The sequence below is a fragment of the Astyanax mexicanus genome, chromosome 5 (assembly GCF_023375975.1).
Source record: "Astyanax mexicanus isolate ESR-SI-001 chromosome 5, AstMex3_surface, whole genome shotgun sequence".
NCBI lineage: Eukaryota > Metazoa > Chordata > Actinopteri > Characiformes > Acestrorhamphidae > Astyanax > Astyanax mexicanus.
In genome coordinates this window covers 10,314,923-10,338,884 of record NC_064412.1, presented here as the reverse complement: position 1 = coordinate 10,338,884, position 23,962 = coordinate 10,314,923, and the positions used below count along the sequence as shown (strand labels likewise).

Genomic DNA, 23,962 nt, shown 5'->3' with positions numbered 1-23,962 from the left:
AAAATGCAAATAAAACAGCAGTGTCCTTAAACAGTTGCTTGTTAAAAAAAACAGTATATTAAAGATAATATGTTGTCATTGTTTTCTTTAATTGCATTGCCTCCTATTGTTTTGATGTATGATAGGTGCAAGACGGCGCTGTGCAAAAACCACCATGGCTATAATTTAATTTATAGCTCAAACGTCCATTAATCACAAATGCTTCATATTCTTCGTATTTTAAGAGATATTTGATATTTTTGGGGAGATATGCTGCATAAGAAAAAAGGGACCATTAAACACTGGAGTCCAACAAATGATTAAAATGCACTGAGATTTTGGGACCTGATCTGAAGCAGCTTCAGGTCATCTTACTAGTATCAGGGCAACACAACACTTTAGATCAAAAAGGACCAAACAGATAAAAAAATATATTTGCAGATCAAACTGCGGAAGCTGCTGCTGTCCTTGTGAAGTAGAACATGTTCTATCTAAATGCAACATCTGAGATCAAGTCTGAGATTAAACTGGCAGATGTGAAAAAAATATTCTTCTGTATTCTTCATAATCGCTGAGATGAATAGAAACTGTAATGAAGGTAAAGAGTAAATTCATAAAACAAACAATATCAGATATTCATATGTACAGCTCTGGAACAATTAAGAGACCACTCCAGTTTCTGAATCGGTATCTTTGATTTTGCTATTTGCTATAGGTATATATCTGAGTAAAATTAACATTGTTGTTTTATTCTATAAACTACGGACAACATTTCTCCCAAATGTCAAATAAAATATCATTTAGAGCATTTATTTGCAGAAAATGAGAAATGGCTGAAATAAAAAAGCTGCAGAGCTTTCAGACCTCAAATAATGCAAAGAAAACAAGTTCATAAAGTTCTAAGAGTTCAGAAATCAATATTTGGTGGAATAACCCTGGATTTTATTCACAGTTTTCATGCATCTTGGCATATTCTCCTCCACCAGTCTTACATGCTGCTTTTGGATAACTTTATGCCCCTCCTGGTGCACAAATTCAAGCAGTTCAGTTTGGTTTGATGGCTTGTGATCGTCCATCTTCCTCTTGATTATATATGTTTTCAATTGGGTAAAATTAAAGAAACTTCATTTTTAAGTTTCTCTTATTTTTTCCAGAGCTGTATCTAATACTTGTACTTTCTTGTTATTATTAAAATGTGTTTGGAATGAACTGGGAATAAAACTTCTTAACTTGCAATATAAAACAATATACAGTATGGTCATTTTAAAGCAACAGGGAAAAAATCAATAGGTCTTTAAAGAAAAAAACTGCAATATTCACTTGAAATCCTGATTAAATTTGTACAGTGAATGCTAACATTACCTTCTATTTTTCTATTCTTCTATTCTTCTAAATTGAGTTAGGTGAATTGATTTAAACTGGAAATAAGGAGATGTGCTCTTGTAAGGTTATTTAGAGGATCTAGATATCACACAGTGTTTTTGTAATGGGAATAATCATGTGTACTGACTGTTTTGTCAGATTCTGATAGCACATATTTAAAAGAATGCTCAAAATAGAACAATCACTTGTACAGCACACAGACATTCAGAGGGAAGAATTGGCTGTTCTGTTCCATTTGTAATATTTTCTGTCATATTTTCTTGACATTGTGTGCACCTGTGTGTGTGTGTGTGTGTGTGTGTGTGTAAGAGAAAGAGTCCCTGTTAAACAGTAGTGTTTAAACACATTACTGTCATTTAATCATATTATTAGCCCTGTACAAACACAAAAACACAACTAGCTTTTGTTCTTTTTTTCTAATTTTTCCCATTTTCTCCCCAATTTACATGGCTAATTACCCAACCTGAATCAGTTATTAGGACTCCAACTTATTAGGACTCCCCCTATCACTAGTTATGCCCCAACACCAAGAGGATGAAGACTAACACATGCTTCCTCCGATACATGTGAAGCCAGCCAGCATTGCCAAGCAGCCAGCACACTTGGAGAAAAGCGCAGTTCTGGTACAGGCTGAAAAGGCTCTGGTATATATATATTATTAACTATTATATATTTAACGTAGAGCTGGCACATACTGTTAACACACATTAGTTATTTTTGTGTTTTTTAACCGATGAAACCATTTAATATACATAATATATGTAAGCACACTTACCAGCATGTCATTATGGTTATAATTTATTTAAGTTTATTAGGCCCTAATATAGAACCCTGAGGGACCCCACAAAATCTAGTAAGCTAAATGCCTATAAGTAGTTTTTCGCTTTAGGATTAATAAGTGAATTGTTAATTTAAAAAGTGTCAAATCTATGCTGATACTGTTAAACTAACACTTTGAATGTAAGAATGTAAATTTACAGTGTATGTTTTTTTTTATTTATATACTGCTATTTATGTTATTTGTTAGACTTTCTATTTCTGTTCTGTGCTTGTACAGTAACATTACTGTATATAAATTATCACCCACTGATTTTTTCGTGATAACATGCAGCGTGCATCAGAACCCAGTTTAACACTCAGGGAGTTAATTTAACACTGCTCACTCTACTGGGTGGAGGTGTTGTTTGTTTGGGGTATTGGAAGTGCTTCACAATGTCACATGAGTAGCAGCCGAGGCAAATATGACAAAATGAGTTCCACGTTAATGGCAGCAGCTGTGAATTGGCAGTGTCAGCTTCTATACCGTCAGCAGAAGTGATATTGCTGTGCTGGCTTTAAGCAGCATCAGTGTCAGCCTGCTTGCTCTTTGTCATTCTGTAATGCAGTTCACGGACAAGCTCCTGAATATATATATATATATATATATATTGCATTATATGTTCTATTAGCACAATGTTAACTCATACAGAATATAAAGTTAATTTTTCAGAATAGAATTAATCCACTTTTGAGTATAATCACCAAAATGTCACCAAAATGAAACATTGATTTATTGTCCCATTCTTAGGGTGTTTTCACACCAGCACTATTTGGTCGAGTTAAAACGGACTCTGGTTCGTTTGTACGCTTAGTGCGCAGGTGTGAAATCAGTAATCAGAACAACCAGACCGAGACCTGCTAGTGAAGGTGTGTTTCTGTCCGGTCCCAAACGAACTCTGGAACGGTACTCTTGTGGTGAGAACATGATCTGGTCTTGATCCGACCCAGATATCAAATATACTCATTTTATTTGAGCTAAACTGCTAATAAGGCTCAGTTTAATTTGATATATTAGCCAGATAACGCTAACTACCACAGCTATGAACATGCTGTCTCTGCTCCATGCTGTTTACCTGTGCAGCCTGTGCTATGTTCACTGCACCTGGGGGTACAATTCAATATATTGAACACAGTGTTGCAAAACAAAATAGACTGATAAATACTGACATATTTTCTTACACGCTTGCTCCTTATCCCTTTAATGTAAATGTAAATGTATTCTTTATTAGTATTATTTGAATTTGTTGATGCATTTCATCACCAAGAATCATTTCTGCTTCTTTATGTATGATCTCTTTATAAGATCTGATTCTGAGATTTTTTTAATTTTTTTGTAATAGCATGTCAGTTTTGGCACCCACACATAGACACTCAATATTTGTATATATTATTTTTTAAGTTATAAACTCTTTGATTTGATTAAGCATTAGTTTTACGTTTTGGTGTTACGTAATCTGTAGACTGTGTGAGGAAGTGATAACAATGTTTACGAAAAAAAAAAGACTTCTACCTCTAACAGCTCTGTCTTTCTGTTCCTGTTCTTGGTTTATTCTGTAGGGGGGCGTTCTCAGAGGTGGTGCTGGCTGAAGAGAAGGGCACCCAGCGGCTGGTGGCTGTCAAATGCATCCCTAAGAAGGCCCTGGAGGGCAAGGAGAACAGCATTGAGAACGAGATCGCCGTTTTGCACAGGTCAGACAGAGCTGCTCACACAAAGCAAATAGAGACGATATAGAGACTCGGTTTCAAAGCCAGACAGAACTAATTTAGACTCAGCCTGAACATTCTCCACTGGCAGAAACTATTTTTCATTTTCATCACATAAAGCAGCAGTGTGCTCACTGGGCCAGTCTGGGATTGAATCTGAGATGTGTCATGTCGAGAATGTGACAGTCCAGTGCTTGTTATCTTTGTTGACTGATGTGTCAGTTGGTCAGATGTCCACATATTCATATTCATACAAGTGTTTTGAGTTCACATCAGATTAGGTTGAGAGGACTGACAGTGTACTTTGTCTCACTTTGGTTCTTATGGTCCTAAAAGGTACTTACCATCACTGTCAAATAAAATTTGTAAACATTTTTTATTAATTCTGCTCTTGTTGAAAAGCAGTTATAGTCCAGTGTAAAAATAACACCGTTATTTAGGACAGTTTAGGGCTCTTTAACTAACTTAGTAACCTACTAAATAGCTAGCAAAAACCAAAGGCCTATACAGACTATACAGAGCAATAATCAGTAAAGACGAACAAATGGAAAGCAATTATGTGATATTTGTGAATAGATATGACTATTTAAACTAGGTAAATATAATAATTGTAGTATAATTCCAGCATAGAAACCATAGGTGCCAAAAATGTTTAGATTTCTGTTGTGGTTAAGTAAAGCTATTTAGTAAATCCATAAATGCCCATAGTCTAACGATATGGGCAAAATTAATCTCACAGTATACAGCTCTGGAAAAAAATAAGAGACCACTTCAGTTTCTGAATAAGTTTCTCTGATTTTGCTATTTATAGGTATATGTTTGATTAAAATGAACATTGTTGTTTTATTATATAAACTATGGACAATATTTCTCCCAAATTCCAAATAAAAATATTGTCATTTAGAGCAATTATTTGCAGAAAATGAGAAATAAAAATAAAATAATATAAAAACAAGGATGCAGAGCTTTCAGACCTCAAATAATGCAAAATAAATCATATTCATAAGGTTTTAAGAGTTCAGAAATTAATATTTGGTGGAATAACCTTTTTAATTACAGTTTTAATGCATCTTGGAATGTTCTTCTCCACCAGTTTTACACACTGCTTTTGAATAACGTTATGCCTTTACTCCTGGTGCAAATTTTCAAGCAGTTCAGCTTGGTTTGATGGCTTGTGATCATCCATCTTCCTCTTGATTATATTCCAGAGGTTTTCAATTTGATAAAAATCAAAGAAACTCATCATTTTTAAGTGGTCTCTTATTTTTCTTAATTTCTTTCTTAATTTTGGTTGATACAATATAATTCTGACTTTAATATGAATAGAATAATAGAATAATAGAATCTTATAAAAAAGCTGTGAATATCCAAAACAATGTCGGTACCTACAAACTTCTGAGAAATCTTTTTGCAAATTCATGTAATTTGTCCCGTAATATACATCAATCTGTGACAGATGAAATACATAATGCTTACTGAAATATTGAAAACATGTTTAAAAGTTGTATCATCATTATATTAAATTTTCGTTGTGCTCTAGACCAAACTAAAAAGTCTGTACCAAGCACCATAGGTGTGAAAGTACCCTGAGTGTGTTCTGGCTGTGTGTTTGAGATTGTAAGAAGGTTGTAGATGATATAAATGATGTATGCTGGAATCTGAAGAGGAGCAAACAGTTGTTGTTACGCTCGGTGTGCCCTCTCCTGGCGCCTCAAAGGGTTCAACTTTTTGCATTTGTAATGAGTCTTGATCTGCGAGAAAAGAAAAAAACGCAGTAAAAGCTCTCGGAGGTAAACAATGTGGTATCACTGTGTTGAAATGGTGGCACCGGAAATGTCAGGAGTATTGGAGATAGTCCTATTTTTAGTGTCTCTGTTGCCAGGGCAACAGCACACACAGGGCTTGAGATGGTAGTGAGGTTCCCCCTCAGCAGTACAGTGAAGAAAGCGAGAGAGAGAGAGAGAGAGAGAGAGAGAGAGAGACAGAGAGAGAGAGAGATGGGAAAAGAGAGAGAGAGATACACAGATAGAGAAAGATGGGGAAAGAGAGAGAGAGAGAGAGATACACAGATAAATATAAAAAAATAAAAAATATAAAAGTGTAAGGAACAAAAAATAAACAGGATAATAGGATAATAAATTAAAATTGTCAAATAAAAGCACAGGGCTAAATTTAAAATTTAAGGTAGAGAGAGGAAGAAAGAGAGATGGAAAGGGAGAGAGACAGAGAGAGTGATACATTGAGAGAGAGTGAGACAGAAAAGTGAAAAGTAAAAGAGAGAATGGGAAATATAAGTGTAAAGAACGAAAAATAAACATAACAGGACATACAATTTGTCAAATAAAAGCACAAGACAGAATTTAAATATTATGAGAAAGAGAGAGAGAGAGAGAGATTGAGAGAGAGAGAGGTGAAAAGTGAAAGAGAGAATAGGAAATATAAAAGTGTAAAGAACGAAAAAGATTGGTAGAAAGAAGAAGATGGAGAGGGAGGGAGAGAGAGAGAGAGAAAAAAAAAGAGTGGAGGAAATGATAGAACAGTGTAAAAACTCTAAATAATGTGTTCCCGTGTACTGCGAGAAATACAGAGAGGACAGAGAGAGCTTGAGAGAGAAAGAGATAGAGAGAGAAAGAGCGAGAGATTGAGAGAGAGAGAGAGGTGAAAAGTGAAAGAGAGAATAGGAAATATAAAAGTGTAAAGAACGAAAAAGATTGGTAAAAAGAGGAAGATGGAGAGGGAGAGAGAGAGCGTAGAGGAAATGATAAAACAGTGTAAAACTCTGAATAGAGTATTCCCGTGTTACTGTGAGAAATACTGTAATTAAGGACAGACAGAGAGAGAGAGAGAGAGAGAGAGAGAGAGATTAGAGGAAGGAAGCAGAAAGAGAAAGTGACAGATTAGGGGCTGTGCCGCATGCCAATAAAGACGAGTGAAAGAGACTGCTGCAGTATTTAGAGAGGAAGAGGAAGACGGGGACAATGAGGAACAGAACGAAATAATTAGCTTACAGCACACACCTACTGCCCTCTCTCTCTCTCTCTCTCGTGTCAGAGAAGGAAGGAAAGCTACCAGATGAAATATGAGTTTGTGCCACACATATATATTTACACTATATACACTACCAGTCAGAAGCTTTAAAACACCACCATTTTAAATGGTACACAATCCAGTGAATTCAAATGGTGTAAAAGTTAGCAGTAAACTGGGAGGCCTTTAAAAAAAGAGAAAAAAATGTATTGTGAGTACTATTTCCTGGACCTTTAACTTCAAAAGAATCTAAAGAAACTGGAGAAAACTGGTACAGGAAGAGATCTGGCTGACCCACATGGCAATGCAGCAATGAAGAGAATAATTAGAGGTCTGAGGTGAATTAGCAGTAACATAGTTATTGCTAAGATGAGTTACAGCTCTGGAAAAAAAATAAGGGACCACTTAAAGTTTCTTTGATTTTACCAAATTGAAAACCTCTGGAATATAATCAAGAGGAAGATGGATGATCACAAGCCATCAAACCAAGCTGAACTGCTTGAATTTGTGCACCAGGAGTGGCATAAAGTTATCCAAAAGCAGTGTGTAAGACTGGTGGAGGAGAACATGCCAAGATGCATTACATTACATTACATTTTTTACATTACATTACATTACATTTGGCAGACGCTTTTGTCCAAAGCGACTTACAATAATGAAGTACAAAAGTAATAGGAATTAAGATAAACCATTTTAGATAGGGCTCAAAGGAGGTCGAAGGGAAATAAAGGGACAGAGAAGTGAAGGAGGGGAAGAAGGAATTGGGGTTAGAAGTAGTTAGTGTGTTAGAGGTGTTAGGAGAGTAAGTGCTCTTTAAAGAGCTCTGTCTTCAGGAGTCTCTTAAAGATAGCGAGAGATTCTCCTGCTCTGGTAGTATGCATGAAAACTGTTAATAAAAACCAGGATTATCCCACCAAATATTGATTTCTGAACTCTTAAAACTTTATGAATATGAACTTGTTTTCTTTGCATTATTTGAGGTCTGAAAGCTCTGCATCTTTTTTGTTATTTCAGCCATTTCTCATTCTCTGCAAATAAATGCTTTAAATGACAATATTTTTATTTGGAATTTGGGAGAAATGTTGTTTATAGTTTACAGAATAAAACAACAATGTTAATTTTACTCAAACATATACCTATAAATAGCAAAATCAGAGAAACTGATTCAGAAACTGAAGTGGTCTCTTATTTTTTTCGAGAGCTGTATACACATACACACATTTGCACAAATTATTATTTATTGTATTGTATTTACTGTCTGTTATACATATTGTTCTTTCACTGCTGTACCTCAGCTTATCTATACTGCGCCAGACCCTTAAGGCCAATTTCACGCTCCTCCCAAGAAATCCAACTATGCATTTTGGTGATGCAGACCACAGCAAATGTAACTGGTCCACTTAGCCTTGTGTTCCTGTTGACACATTGCTGCTTAGGCCTAAAATTGTAGCCTGTAAAGCTGCCTTTTTGGTGTTGGCCAGGTTTTGTGTGTGACAGAGATATGTTGAATTATTTCTAGAATTAAAACTTAATTTAAACAGATTGGACTGTTAAGGTTTGCGGTCTAATTTACAAGTGAGAAGAGGCCAAACTGCCTGTTAATTTTAAATGACAATAAATAAAACATGCAGGATGATTGTTAGGGCTGTGAATCTTCAACTCACTGATTCATTTAGACCAAAAAAAAAAAAAAACACCCAATACTAAGATTCCAGAATCTGTGCAGTTGAACCACTGACTTTTTAGCTCATTATTTAATGAAGCAGTGTAGCATTTTAACAATCTTTTAACACTGTATGTAGCAGAAAAGCTGTAAATTAGTGATGATGAGAGAGATCATAAATAAAACATAAAAATACAATAACTAAGTAAGAGAGACAGTGTTATTGAATATAAAACATAGGACAATTAACCAAAAAAAAGCCATGTGTCATTTTTTTTTTACATTTATTTGAGTTTTGGAGACCACAATGTAATAATAAAACATTTCATTTCATCATGTTATGCATGTCTAAAATTATACATAAAAATGATGTAAGCCCTAGCAATAGGATCTATAAGGTTTCAGTGTATACTAAGAGAAACTTTTTTCTGCGTATCAAATACATTTCTTGATGTTGATTCCTAGACTTGGGTATGGTTAGTTAGTCAGTCAAACAAAAGTGAAGCTTTATTGCCATGTCTTTCTCATTGATAAAATAAAAGCTTTTGTTGATTTTTGCTTTGGCCGATTAATGCTTTAACAGCTGTTTAGACTGAGAAATAATCAATAAAAGGTGGCCTCTGACTTTTGAACAGCACTTACATTTAGTAGATAGTATAAAATAAAATACCACAGGATTAACTTTTGATGTCTGAGGATTAAGGTCAGTAATATCATCTGCCTGTTGACTGTTATCTCTTACAGAATAAAGCATGAGAACATTGTTTCCCTGGAGGATATTTTCGAGAGTCAGTCACATCTGTACCTGGTCATGCAGCTGTGAGTTATGTATAAGATTAAAATAGATCTGTAATTACTGTGAATTATGACTTGACAGTGTTTGTGTGTGTGTGTGTGTGTGTGTGTGTGTGTGTGTGTGTTTTAGGGTATCGGGTGGAGAGCTGTTTGACAGAATTGTGGAGAAGGGTTTCTACACAGAGAGAGATGCCAGCAAGCTTATTCATCAGATTTTGGATGCAGTGAAGTATCTACATGACATGGGCATCGTTCATAGAGATCTGAAGGTAAGGTTGCGGGTTAAATATGACATGGGATATAAATTCATTCTTATACTGGGCTGTTTTTTTTTTCTTGTTGTCCTGTCTTGTTTTTTATGCAGCTACTCATTCATCTCATGCTTACTGCCCAATGTGCACACAGGCTCCTAAATCAATCCTATCAAATCGAATGTCTCAGGCCTTTAACAATGGCTGGCTTAAAAGGAGTTGTGGCATAGTGCTCATAGTGAAGTTATGGTAGTGCATCACATTGAAAGGCTTTCATTTAGTGTATTTAAAAGATGCAGAAGGCTACTAGTTGTTGTAGTAATATAGTATAGTAATGCACTGTATTAAGGTGTAGTAAAGGGTTAAAAATAAGCCCCATTTCTGAAAGGTAACAGGATGAAAAATGTCATGTGGGGCTTATTTTTAACCCTTTACTACACCTTACTACACTACTTTACTTTACTTACACAGGGCCATGTAAGTTTGGATTTTTTTCTCCCTTAATAATGAAAACCTTTATTTAAAAAAATAATTTTGGGTGCACTTTGACTAATATTCAAATTGGTTTGATGATCTGAATGATTCAAAAGTGAAAACTTGGTTTCATTTTCCAGCAGGACTTGGCCCACTGCCCACACCGCCAAAAGTACCAATTGGTCTTATATAATATTCTAATTTTCTGAGACACTGTGCACCCAAGTGCACCCAAAATGCAGTTTTTAATAAAGGTTTTCATTATTAATGGAGAAAAAAATCCAAACCTACATGGCCCTGTGTAAGTAAAGTAAATCAGTGTAGTAAGGTGTAGTAAAGGGTTAAAAATAAGCCCCACAGGACATTTTCAGTCCTGTTACCTTTCAGAATCTTGAAGTAGACACAAAGTTGATTATTTTTTTTTTATCCAGTGCACAGGAGTTTAGTATAATGTGAAAACATACAGGCGAAACATTTTCTGATATTTTTTATATTTTTGTCCCAGAATTTAGTCAAACTGTGTCAAAAACTTAAAAATAACCATTCTGTTGAATTCCTTGACCCAGAATTGTCCAATTTCTTCATAATTTTTTTCCGGTTCGGATTTGGGATAGGTGTAGTAAAGGGTTAAAAATAAACGTCACGTGAAATTATTTCATCCTGTTACCTGTCAGAATCTTAAAATAGACACTTCAAAGATTAAGAAAAAACAGGTGGGGAAAAAAATCCAATATGTGCTCATGGAATCCTGTTTCCATCTAGACTCCAGTCAAGACAAAGACGCATTGAGTTCAAGTCCAGCATGTCTCTGCTTGTTGTTACAGCATAGTTGTTGTTGTATTTTGTTTTATTAGGTTTTCTTGTCTGTAATTTCATGTCTGTCATTACTGACAGTCTGACACAGGTCTGACTGACCTTTAACCATCACGCTGCCTCATTCACCCGTGTAACCTAGCAACAGACACCGGTCCCTGCTGAAATAATGACAGATGCTGCAACAAGTTGAATGCTACACAGAGTCGAACACAAGGGACTCACTACTCCAAATTCAATGTTTGACTTTTTTTCCTGCCAAATTTACACAAAATGTATTTATATAGAGGTTTTCACACGTGTTACATGCTCTTCTCAAAACAGTGGCATTTCTGGTGTGATGGTAAGGTGGTGAGTTAAAGTATAACATGAGTATAATCCAGTATAATCCAACAAAAAAGTGGGGAAAAAAAAGAATCAAACAGTCCTTCCAAAAGCACCAGTCAGCTCACCCCACTCCAAACAGCTGCAAATGTATGGCATTAAATAGAGGGAGAGCAAGAAAATCCGAAGAGAACAAAAACATGGAAAGAAAGGGAAAAAACTAGAAATTAAACGGAATTAAATGTGGGCAGAAATAAAAAAGAAATCACTCCGACACATAAAAACAATGAATGTTCATTTTATTTATTTCTACTTTAACCTAATTTTCATCAATTATCCAGACTTCATATGAACTCAAAATATCTCTAGCAATTGCCCAACACTAGAGAGGTGGGTGAAGATTAGCAAAAGAAAAACATGTAAAACAAGCCTCTTTTCACTGTCTATATACATTTAAATAAACAATGAGCACAGCAAAGGTAATGTGAGACATAAGGCTAGGAAATTGTGGAGTTGTATGAGCACTAAAATGTGGCAGGTAAACATACATACAAAATGATGTAGGACATAAAAAACAAAAATATAAAACTAATTACTAATGTTATTCTCTGGATGGGGCTCTGCATTGTCCAGGAGACTGAGGCTCTGTCACTATGACTGGTTCGATGAAAGTGGTGTTGGTGGGTGCGCGCAGTTCTTCTTCAGTTGTACCAAGGGGGGGGGGGGGGGGGCGGGGGTTGTGGTGTTGGATGCATGCTGTTCTTTTTCAGTTGTTCAACGGGGGGGATTTTCACGCAGTTCTTCAGTTGTTAAACTGTGGGGGGGGGGGGGGGGGGGGATGGGTTGGTGCTTGGGGTTGTCGCCGTTCTCCTTCAGTTGTTCACGTTGTGACGTGTGTTTCAGAACTTTCGAATCGGACAGTGTCTATTATAATATATTATAATATACAGCCGATGGATTGGCAAGCGTGAAAAATACCATGTGTGGCGTGTGAGCGTTTGAACTCGCTGAGGTGAACTCAAAGCGTGAGACTTGAGAACACTGATTTTTAACTGTATTCCTGTTATTGATCAGAATATTGCTGTCATGTCCTTCCTGTTCCCATTTTGTCACACTCTTATCCTGTCTGAGTTTATTGATCTTCTTTTCCTTCCTCCTTCTCCTGTTGGAATTCTATAAAGGTCCTGTGAGTCCTGTGGGATTAGTGTGCAGTTCTGTTTTTTCAGACTGAAGCTCTGAAAGCTGTTACAGAGGATTTAAGGACTTGTTCTGTTGGTTTTGTGTTTCCCGGGTGCAGCCGGAGAACCTGCTGTACTACAGCATGGACGAAGACTCCAACATCATGATCAGCGATTTCGGACTGTCGAAAATCGAGGACTCGGGGACCGTGATGTCCACAGCCTGCGGAACGCCGGGATATGTGGGTATGAATAAGAGCTCATTCTTTTCTCTCTCTCTCTCTCGTTCTCTAGCTTCTTTTTTATTCAACTTTTTCTTTTTCTCTCTGTCACTTCTCTCTAACTCCTTCTTGATATCTCTCACACTTTATTTATATACTTTCTAGTATTTCTGCATTGTTTTCCTTTTTTTCTGTCCCTCTTTTTGCTATTACTGACTTTCTTCTTTTTTATCATGGTCTTTTTTTTCTTTTCTTTTTTTTCTTCTGTATTCCTTTCTTTGTCACTCTTACTTATTTTTATTATTGCTTTTTGTCTTTGTTTCTTCTTCTTGTTCTTCTTCTTTTTCTTTTTCTATCTCTATCTCTGTCTGTTTCACTATTATTACTATTATTTTAATGCTTTCTCTTCTTTCATATTTTTCCACTTTTGTTTTGTCCCTTTATCTCTATTTAATGCTGCCTTTTTATTTCCATGTACTTTTCCTCTTTAGGACTCTTTTTATTCTCTCTTTTTCTCTCTTTAATATTCTTTTGTTTTTAAATTATTCTGTATCTCTCTTGCAGCGTTCCCCTGGGTCCTTAAAAAGTCTTAAAATTGATAATTAAGGTCTTAAATTGTCTTAGGTTTACTGTAAATTTGCTGTAGGTATTACATTTATAGATGATGTTTTTAATGCCAGTGGGAAAGCTCATACTAACATTAGTGGCGAGTTACTGGGGAGAGACCTAAGGTTAGCTTAGAGCTAGCTAACATTAGCGGCGAGCTAGCTAACGTTAACGGGAGAGAATTAAGGTTAGCAGAGTTAACATTAGCAGTGAGCTAGCTAACATACTAACGTTAGTGGCGAGTTACTAGGGAGAGGTTAGCGTAGAGCTAGCTAACATCAGCGGCGAGCTAGCTAACGTTAGCGGGAGACAATTAAGGTTAGCGGAGTTAACATTAGTGGCGAGCTAGCTAACATACATTAGGGACGAGTAAGCTACATTACCAAGGAGAAAACTAGGGTTAGCAGAGAGCTAGCTAACATGTTCTGCATCACAATGAAACAAAATTGATAAAGAAATTTGATAACAAATGGGAAACGTTAAGTTTTATTTTACACTTAAATTTATTGAGGTCTTAAAAAGGTTTTTAAAAAGCATTAAATTTGACTTTTTAAAATGGAGCATTAACCCTGCCTTGGCCTCATCATATCTCTTTATTTCTTTATGTATTTCAATTTTTTCTTTACCTCTGTGTTCTCTCTCTTTCTCTTTCTCTTCCTCTCATATAGTTTGTCTTTTTTGTGTTTATTTTCTCTTTTTTGTTCTCTCTGTTTCTCTGTACCTTTCTGTAGAGATTTCTCTCTCTTTCTCTTCCTTTATTTAATCAAGTTCTCAGTAGTGTCGGCTGTTAGTGCGATCAGAAGTGCTCTCTGTGCCTTGAGCTCTTTGATGTTGTCCTCATTCTCTTTACAAGTGAAAATGATTGTAGAAGAGAGATTGCAGAAGAACACCAGAGTCCTTAACATCTCTCTCTCTCTCTCTCTCTCACTTCTCTCTCTCTCTCTCTCTCTCTCTCTCTCTCTCTCTCTCTCTCTCTCTCTCTCTCTCTCTCTCTCTCTCGCTCTCTCTCTCTCGCTCTCTCAGCCCCTGAGGTCCTGGCGCAGAAACCTTACAGCAAAGCCGTGGACTGCTGGTCCATAGGAGTCATTTCTTACATTTTGTGAGTGACTTCAATTAAGTGCACTATATTTGCAAACGGGTCCAGAAACCCCTTCTATTTAGTGAATTCAGCTGGTTTAAGGTGCTTCAGTGCTGACACAGGTGTTCAGTAGTGCACGCACAGCTTGTATATTCTCTATAGAAAAGCACAGCCAGTAGAAGCTTCACACCACCAAGCCCAATAAAACTGAAAGCTAAGAACACAGAGCTTCAATCCCCCACACTGGGCTGTGGAGCAATTAAACTACATACTATACTTTAACCACATATTGTAATCACATACTATTAAACTCCATAAAATACATATAAGATAAACTACATATGAAAATGTCATATATAACCCAGATCTGATAATAATACTAAATCCTTACCTAAACTCACTAATTAACACTTTATGTAAAAATGCCATTAACCATCTTATTTGAGACATAATTGAGTTTTTAAAGGTTCTGCTTGGTGATTATTCAATGAATAATTATCTTACATTATTCTTAAATATCTAAATAATAACAGTACTACATAATACATTAATAACTAATCACTTACACATATACGTACATCTCGCCCCGATGGAGTATCCAGATTATCTGTGCACTGTGTACATCAGGAAATTACCTACAGATATGCATCTTCACATTTTAAACAAAACTCAAGAGTTTAGGGGATTATACAGTTTTGTGGTCTGTGTTGTATATTGTTTAAAATATTGCTGACAACAATATGTTACTAAATAAATAAAATACAATACAAAACACATACATACTGTAATCATATGTGAGTAGTTATTTATTTCAGATGATGTCAGATGAACACTCCAGGTTGAACGAACTTGAATTTTGTTAGTCTAATGGTTTTAATCAGTAGATGAACATGCTTTCAGTGTTTTCACTCAGCCCTGGCTCTGTAAAATCAAAAAGGCTTGGACTGAGAAGTATAATGTTGTTTACCAAAGTCATATACACTCTAAGAAATATAAGTACAGATTTGTACTTAAAAGAGTACAAAGCTTGTCGCTGGGGCTGTACCTTATATTGAGGCACAAAAAAGTACCTTTCAGTGAAAGTCCTTTTTTGTACCCATGGTTTTTGTGGCAGTAAAGATCATAAAGATTATAAACATTATCATCAACTAAATATGGCTCAAAAACTTGATGATACAAAATTGTCTGGCTTTCAAATAAAAAATGTGCAATTTAAATATATATTGTTCATTAGTACAGTGATGCAAAATACTGAATGTACCCTTTGGCTGGTTAAATGGTACAAATTTGTACTTATTGCTGTTAGAAATTACTTTGTACTTCAGAGGGAACAAATCTGACCCTGTAAAGACCAATATTGTACCTTTGAAGGTACAATTATAAAGAGTGTACCTTCGAGTACAAAAAAGTACTCATATCGTACCTCTGTTTTTTAGAGTGTACAGCACCTTTAAATGTAATTATACACTGCTTGGCCACTAAAAAAAGGTCACACACTCACAGGGTCACAATATTCAGTTCGACCATCTTTAGCTTTGATTGCAGCATGAATTCACTGTGGCATTGTTTCAATAAGCTTCTGCAATGTCACAAGATTTTATTTCAATCCAGTGTTGCATTAATTTTTCACCAAGATCTTGCAGCAGCATTGATGATGGTAGAGTCTGACCTCTGCACAAAGCATTCTCCATCCAGCACATCCCAAAGATTCTCAATGAGGTTAAGATCTGGACTCTGTGGTGAACTCTCTCAATCCATGTGTGAAAATGATGATCTCATGCTCCCTGAACCCTGAACTCTTTCACAATTCCAGCCCCATGAATGGGATGGAATAACCTGGTCTATATTCAGTATATTCAGGTAGTCAGCTGACCTCATTCTTTCAGCACATACTGTTGCTGAACCTAGACCTGCAGACCAACTACACCATCAACCCCACATCATTTACTTACTTAAATCTGGGGTGCGACTTTTTTTGGCCAGGCACCTCTCAGCATTTCTGTTTCTTGTATCCCCAGTGAGAATTCAGGCAAGCCTAGTGAACTAACTTACGTATTCATGTGAATGGGCACTCAAGCAGAGAGAACCTTAGCAAAATGGTTCCTCAAAATAGAGTGGCTGTCCAGGGACTCTGGCGCACAAACACTTCTTAAGTTCTTACCCTGCTGTGTCTTTTTTTACCAGGCTATGTGGCTATCCTCCATTTTATGATGAAAATGATGCCAAGCTGTTTGAACAGATTCTGAAGGCGGAGTACGAGTTCGACTCTCCGTACTGGGACGACATTTCAGATTCAGGTGATTCATCGCTCACTGCTGTGGTTTCTTGGCTGAATTCAAACTGTATACACAGATAATCATGTTTAATGGTGGAGTAGTGCTGTAGTCAAGACCATAAGCACTAAGTCTGAGTCAAAACCAAGACCAGAACACATTAGATCAGTCGAGTCAAGTGGCCAGGACCAAGATAAGACTAAGACTTGACTACATGATATGTATTTGTTCTCACGTAAAAATAAAAAGAAGAAAATTGAACATTTTATGATGCGTTCATTGATCAGGTATTATACATAACAGATATACAGTTGAAAGTTGAAAGTTTGGACCCACCTTCTCATTCAATGATTTGTGATGATCTGGAGCTTTACAGCGTGAAGGAAAAGCTACATAACTATTGTTCAGCACCTCCAGGAACTCCTTCCTTCAGGATGCTGAGAAAACTATTCCAGGAGACTCTCCCTCATGAAGACACTGAAATTAAAATACCAAGAGTGTGCAGATCTGTCCTCAAAGATGTGATACCTAGAAGAATCTAAAGTATAAAACATATTCTGGTTTGTTTAACACTTTTTATTTACTAAACACTTCCACATGTGTTCCTGTATAGCTTTAATATAGACTTTACAATTAAATTACCATGTAAAAAATCATAAATATAATGAAAACTAGAAAGAAAAATAGAAAGGAAAAGAAGAGGTGTGTCCAAACATTTCAGCTGTACTGTATATTATTAGTTCAGTTATATTTTTTGTAATATCTAACATTGAATATTATTTAAACTAAACATATAATTCATTATTAGCATATAGTGTTTCCAAAATGCAAGAATTTGATATAATAATGATTAATAAATTAATAAAATGAATTTATAATAAATGAATTATAAATGCAAAACATGATTACCTAAGCAAATAAATTTAACAAAGAACTACATTCACCACACTTAAGACAAGACCAATTCCGAATAAGGACTTAGAAGTACAACACTACATAGTGGTGTGAGAAAATATTGATATATTGAAGTATTTTAATACAATATTCATTCTCAAAAATACAGTATGTTACTTTTTTTGTTGTGTTTAAACCACAACCACTATGATCATGTTTTTAACATTTGATTGCAATATATCGTTTTGCTTACAGTATTGCAGTATATTGCAAAATAATATATAATCATAACTCCTGTATCATTATCATCATTGTCATGTATCATAACACCACATTCTAGCCAAGTGAACAGACAGTCATCTAAGCTTTTCACTGTGAGTTTTCCTGTGTATGGCTATTTACTGTATACAACAAATAAATGTGATTTAATCTCCTCCTAGCTAAAGACTTCATATGCCACCTCATGGAGAAAGATCCCACGCTGAGATACACGTGCGAACAGGCCTTACTGCACCCATGGTAAGAGTTCACCACTGCTCTGTGCTTCTATCTGTTTCAGCTCTGTTATCAAATCTCTGTTCAGCAGCGTTTTGAAGTGAGCAGTCTGCATCATCCCCTCGCCTCTGTCTCTGTCTCTCTCTCTGCTTTTTGTAGGATTTCAGGAGATACTGCTCTCGATAAGAACATCCACGAGTCTGTCAGCGCTCAGATGAAGAAGAACTTCGCCAAAAGCAAGTGGAAGGTCAGTGTGTTCTCACGCATTCTTAGGTGCATTTATCTCATCTGGGTTTCCTTAAAGTACCTAAGCACTGAGATGATCCTTTTATGGTCGAGCGAGAATCAGATGGAGCACTATCTTTACTCTACTCAGATAAGCAGTTGAGTTAACATTAAAGTGCTACTGTACTGCACTCTCAGCAGTGTGTTTTTGCATGTAAGACCACAATATAAGATTAGAATCAGAAATTCATGCATTTAAAAACAGCAAAACAGAACCAAAATAGTTGATTTTGTAGTTATTCTCGTAAAATAAGTTCAAACTTATTCTCTGTGACCTCCGGACACTGTATAAAGAGGTTTATTTCCACCAGCTGCGTACCTTAATTACCTTAAAGGTCTCCTTGCGCTAAAATCCACTTTTTCTTGTTCTTTGTATAATACTATAGGTCTCTCTGAGTTGTATATGGATGCTGCACATGAAACTTTCTCAGCCTCTATTGTCTGCAGTAGCTAGTAAAAGAAAATCCTCAGAAATATGAGTTGATCAGAGAGATGTAAGGTGTCGATGTCAACCAGTAAGTTCATGATGTCTGCATGGCCGCGTGGAGGACTTTCGATAATGTTTCTCGGCCATGGGGCCATATAATGCTGAGCAGCGCTGAGAGTCTAGCTTTAGTGTTGCACAAAATCCCTCAGACATTTTATCTAATATTTATCTTTTATCTTAATTTTACTAAACAAAATTTGCAGATAAAGCATGGTGATGCTGTATGCAAGACAAGCCTTATTTCAGCACCACACTTAAATAAAAAAAATATGGTGTTTTATGCAGCTGGGCAAAATTTAAATGTTAACCCAAGAGACAACAGCCATATCATAGCTTGATTTACACTGTAAATACACTTTTTAACAGTACAACACCCTGGTTAAGTGCAGAGGACTGCTTAGAGAAGTGACACACTGATCCAGAGCTGAAGTGTGAAAGGTGTTAACCTACCGCCTGAAGAAGAAGAAGAAGAAGAAGAGTCTTCAGACCAGACCAGACATAAGGAACTGAGCAACAGCCCATTGCGGAGTCTGCAATGTTAATTACAACATTAAAAAAACATATTTTACGAAGTTGTGATAATGTGTTAACACGTTCAATTAATTTGCGTTAAATTTAACTTTTTTTTTTTCTTCAAATTTGTACTTTTTTCACATTTTCTCCTAATATACCTATGCCAATTGTCCTACCCATTCAGCTGCTACTCAGGGATATCCCCCATCACTGGTGGTGCCACAACACTAGGAGGGTGAAGACTAGCACACGCCTCCTCCAATACATGTGAAATCAGACTCTTCCTCCTCTTGAACTGCTGGTGATGCATCACAGTGCACTCGGAGGAAAGCTCAGCGACTCGGTTTCGATACAGCTCACAGACGACTCGTGCTGATCGACATCACCCTAGGAGTGATGTGGGGGGAGAGAGAGCACCATCTAGCCACCCAGAAAGATCAAGACCAATTGTGCTCTCTCAGGACTCCGGTAGCTGATGGCAAGCTGCATGACCGGGATTTAAACCAGCAATTTAGACTTTTATTACTTATTATTTATGCTGTTATCTCGTGCTCTTGTGCATACAGCAAGCCTTCAATGCCACTGCGGTGGTCAGACACATGAGGAGACTGCAGCTGGGTACCAGCCTGGAGGGCTCGAGCCAGATCACGTCCACCAGCCCCTGCCACAGACACCTGCTCCTGCCCGCCAAAGAGCAGCAGCAAGAGGAGGAGGAGGAGCTAGAGGAGGAGAACGGTAAGACCACTGTTACCTTGTCCACCTTGTAGATGTAAAGTCAGAGACAGAAGCTTTTAATCTATTGATGCACAGTTTGTGTTGGTCATCCTTTAGTCCTTCTTTAAGAGGTCACAGGAAGCTATCTACAGGATACTGTTGGCTGGACATTTCAGTCTGGTGGACTATTCTGACACTGAGGTGTTTAAAAACTCCAGCAGCACTGCTGTGTGATCCACTCATTCCAGAACAACAGACTTAAATATGAATACACCCCCTGCTTTTCAGCATCACTGCAGTGCTGAGGATGACCCACCCCCCAAATAATTCTTGCTCCATGGTGTTCCCGTGGAGTCCTGACCATTAAAGGACAGGGTGAAATGAGAATAACAGTCAGATCAAGAGAAGGAATACTTTGTGTTAAAAAAGTGACTTGAAAAGCTCCAAAAGTATTTCACATTTTTTTAAACTTTATTTATTTCAAGTAGTTTATCATAAAATGTAGTACTGAAGTACTGAAAGTAAAAGTACAGTACTGTGTAATGTAGTTTTTAATGTAGATCTCATCAAACCTGGTAACAGTGCAGAACATCTACCACTCTGACTTTAGTGATAATGTGTATGAGTTACAATGCAGTACATAACAATGTATCAGAGTAAAAGTTTTAAACTCATAGAAAATATGTGAAGTAAAAGTGAAAGTAGGAGAAACAAATAATACTCCAGTAGATACAGATACAGCATTTTAGTATTTAAGGACAGTAGTGAAGTAAAAATGTTACTCCAGTAGATACAGATACAGCATTTTAGTACTTAAGTACAGTAGTGAAGTAAAAAAAATACTCCAGTAGATACAGATACAGCATTTTAGTATTTAAGGACAGTAGTGAAGTAAAAATGTTACTCCAGTAGATACAGATACAGCATTTTAGTACTTAAGGACAGTAGTGAAGTAAAAATGTTACTCCAGTAGATACAGATACAGCATTTTAGTACTTAAGTACAGTAGTGAAGTAAAAAAATACTCCAGTAGATACAGATACAGCATTTTAGTACTTAAGTACAGTAGTGAAGCAAACAAAATACTCCAGTAGATACAGATACAGCATTTTAGTACTTAAATACAGTAGTGAAGTAAAAATATATATATTCCAGTAGATACAGATACAGTAGTTTAGTACTTAAGTACAGTAGTGAAGTAAAAATAATATTCCAGGAGATACAGATACAGCATTTTAGTGCTTAAGTACAGTAGTGAAATACTTTTTACTTGTCTGTGTATATCTGAGCTGATATGGACGTATGTCTGGGTAGGTTCTCCTGCTGGTGACGGTCGGCGGGGGAGCGCTGATCGGGACAGTCTGAGAAGCTGTGCGTACTGCTGTCGACCGGCCAGCAGAGTCTGAGGAAGCCCTGGTGGTGTGCAGAGCCCAGAGGAACCCAGCAGATTTCATCACATACAAACACTCCTACCACCACCAGTCTGGCCCTGATCACAGAACTGTCCCTTCAAAGTCCAACAGAGGGAGCTAGAGCAAGAGGAAAGAAATGTGGAACGAGAAGAAGGAGAAGGGATGGTCGGGGAGGGCTTTGAAGATTTCACCCCTCATACTCTTATATACTGTAACTCCCAATTTGTTTTTTTTTGTCTGTTTTGCTATGCGTTGTTTCCCAACCAAAGAAAACCATGTTTTCAGGTTGTTTTCAGCTGTGAGATTTGTTTGAAAAAAAAAAAAATTGGTTCCTGACCTCTGACGAGAGTTCACTTTGTGTGAGAAATCAAACAGGTCAGGGTTTGTAAGCTTAGATATCATTGACAAAAAGAGCATTTCTGAAACTCAAGGTGATCATACTCCCCTGTGATCTATGTTAAGCTTGATTTTGAAGTCCCCTTGCCTTAATCCATGGTGTATTTACTTGATGTATGGTCTATGCAGTGTCCGTATCCCTGACTCTGTGTTCTGCGTCAGACTGGTTTAATAACATCGGCTGGTTTTCGCACAGCTTTGAGCTGGAGCTTCCTCATGTGTGATGGGGACTGTGGTTTCAGGTCTTTGGAAGTGAAAGGAGAGAGACAGATTGAGTGTCCCGTCGGAGGCTCAAACTGAGATTCCTGGACTTTACCTTCACTCAGCATCAGCATATCTGGAAATGATGGAGCTTTTTGATGGCTAAATAGAAAATCTAGCAAATTTCATGTGGTCATTTAACCCAGATGTTTTGAAAAACTTAACCTCAGGGACCTCTAAGGTCTAGAATTTCACTTCAGTAAACTTGTGACAGTCTGATTTAAGGAATTGAGCAAAGTGGACTGTCTGGAGATTGATTCCTGACGACTGGAGGAAGACTAAATCAGCCAAGCTCTTCCAGTTGAGACAGTCTCCCAGACAGGGACCAAGCCTAGTCCTGGACTACACAGTATTTTGAATGGAGATTTTCTATTGAAAAGGAAATATAGCCTATGTCTAGACCTTTACCCCTTTGGGAGTCTTGGTTTCCTTGGATGCCACATAAGAGTAGAGCAAAAAAAATATATAGACTGTATTTTAGCCCCAGATGTTCAGATTGAGACATCCAAGCATGAAGAATATTTAAAAAGTTGAATAATCTTTAAATACTATAAGAACTGTCCAAAAAGTCCAAGCCAATAAGCATTTAAAAAGATGTATTAGTGCATTATTCTCTATTTTAAGCAAATTAAAAAATACAAAACAGTAGATCATCAGCTTCTGTGAACACTTCAAAAATAAAATATCAATAAAAAAAATAAAAACCCTCCAGTCTAAATGATGAAGAATAGAGTACAAAAGATATGCTGAATGGAAGCTTGCCTGGATTCAAGGTGTTTGGGCAGGGATCTCAGCTTTGGGCTGTTGGTTGTAATCTGTATTGTGCTCCTCTGAGAAGACGTCTAATGTTTGCATGACCTCGTAAATGTTTACATAAGCGATGATAAACATATGAGATATAAATATTATTATTACCACTATGCTAATATAAAAAAGACTGACTGAAACTTTTACTGTATATGATGTTGGAGACACAAAGTATTTTGGCACTAATAGGGGGGGCCACACTTTTAAATACTGCGTGAAATGCACTTGATAGATATCTCTCATTTTTTCCCCCTTCATATTATATGGAATATTGTTTGTACACAAATATTGTCTGGAGCTGATAAAGAATTTCATCTCTGTAATTTAAAACTGACAAAATAATACAGAATACCTTATTTTTTTGTTTTTATTTTTATTATTTTAAAGCAAATGTGACCTTCCACAAATAACAATAATGATAATAATTCACAATAATAAATTACAGTATTAATTGTCCTGTTCCTGCTACACAATTACCTGTAGGCCAGTGTAGTCTAATGGGCAGCGGAGGACTCTTGTCTTGTCGAAACAAGTAGGCTACTGAGATTAACTGGAGCAGCGACTGTCATTCTACATTAAAATCAAGCTAATTTATAAATGAGTTATGCTTAGCACTGGCAAGCACAGTATTATGCCAAACAAACAGGAACACACTACTTAATGCATTAACTTTAATGGCTCAGACGTTATAAAAGTGTGTACGCTAGAACTATTACCCAATAACAAGCCTTTCATTCTACCTGATTTGATTTTTATCCCCCTTTGAGTAAATACTCATTTTCTTTCCGTTTTACAGTTTTTCTCAATTGGTTTGGCTCATTTCTTGAAACTGAGATGACATTCTCAAAATAACATGGACAAATTCCCAAACTAACTTGCAGTTTCTGATAACAGAATGGCATTTCTCATTGCTTTCATCACATTTCAAATGCTTTGTACATGTCTCAAGCACTTAGTACATCTTTGCAAATGGTTTTGTACAAGTAGCCTACACTTAACACAATCATCCTACATTTAGTACATTTTCCAAAAGAATGCATCTTGTTGATCTATCTTAATTGGTTAGTTCTCAGTGTAATGGTTGTTCTCTTCAAAACATGTCAGCACAAT

At 36.6% G+C, this 23,962-nt stretch overlaps 1 protein-coding gene across 1 annotated transcript in view; it reads left to right on the top strand.

Annotated features, from left to right (window-relative positions):
* The window catches only part of camk1a (calcium/calmodulin-dependent protein kinase Ia), a 38,827-nt gene extending 15,160 nt beyond the window's left edge, over positions 1 to 23,667 (top strand). Inside the window, exons 3-12 of the mRNA XM_022675651.2 lie at positions 3,739 to 3,870; positions 9,320 to 9,394; positions 9,501 to 9,639; positions 12,530 to 12,656; positions 14,261 to 14,336; positions 16,500 to 16,612; positions 17,923 to 18,001; positions 18,137 to 18,224; positions 19,829 to 19,997; positions 21,291 to 23,667. Of these exons, the coding sequence (XP_022531372.2) occupies positions 3,739 to 3,870; positions 9,320 to 9,394; positions 9,501 to 9,639; positions 12,530 to 12,656; positions 14,261 to 14,336; positions 16,500 to 16,612; positions 17,923 to 18,001; positions 18,137 to 18,224; positions 19,829 to 19,997; positions 21,291 to 21,382 (1,090 nt within the window). The 3' untranslated portion in view covers positions 21,383 to 23,667. The remainder of the gene's footprint in view (positions 1 to 3,738; positions 3,871 to 9,319; positions 9,395 to 9,500; positions 9,640 to 12,529; positions 12,657 to 14,260; positions 14,337 to 16,499; positions 16,613 to 17,922; positions 18,002 to 18,136; positions 18,225 to 19,828; positions 19,998 to 21,290) is intronic.
* Positions 23,668 to 23,962: the final 295 nt, after the last annotated feature.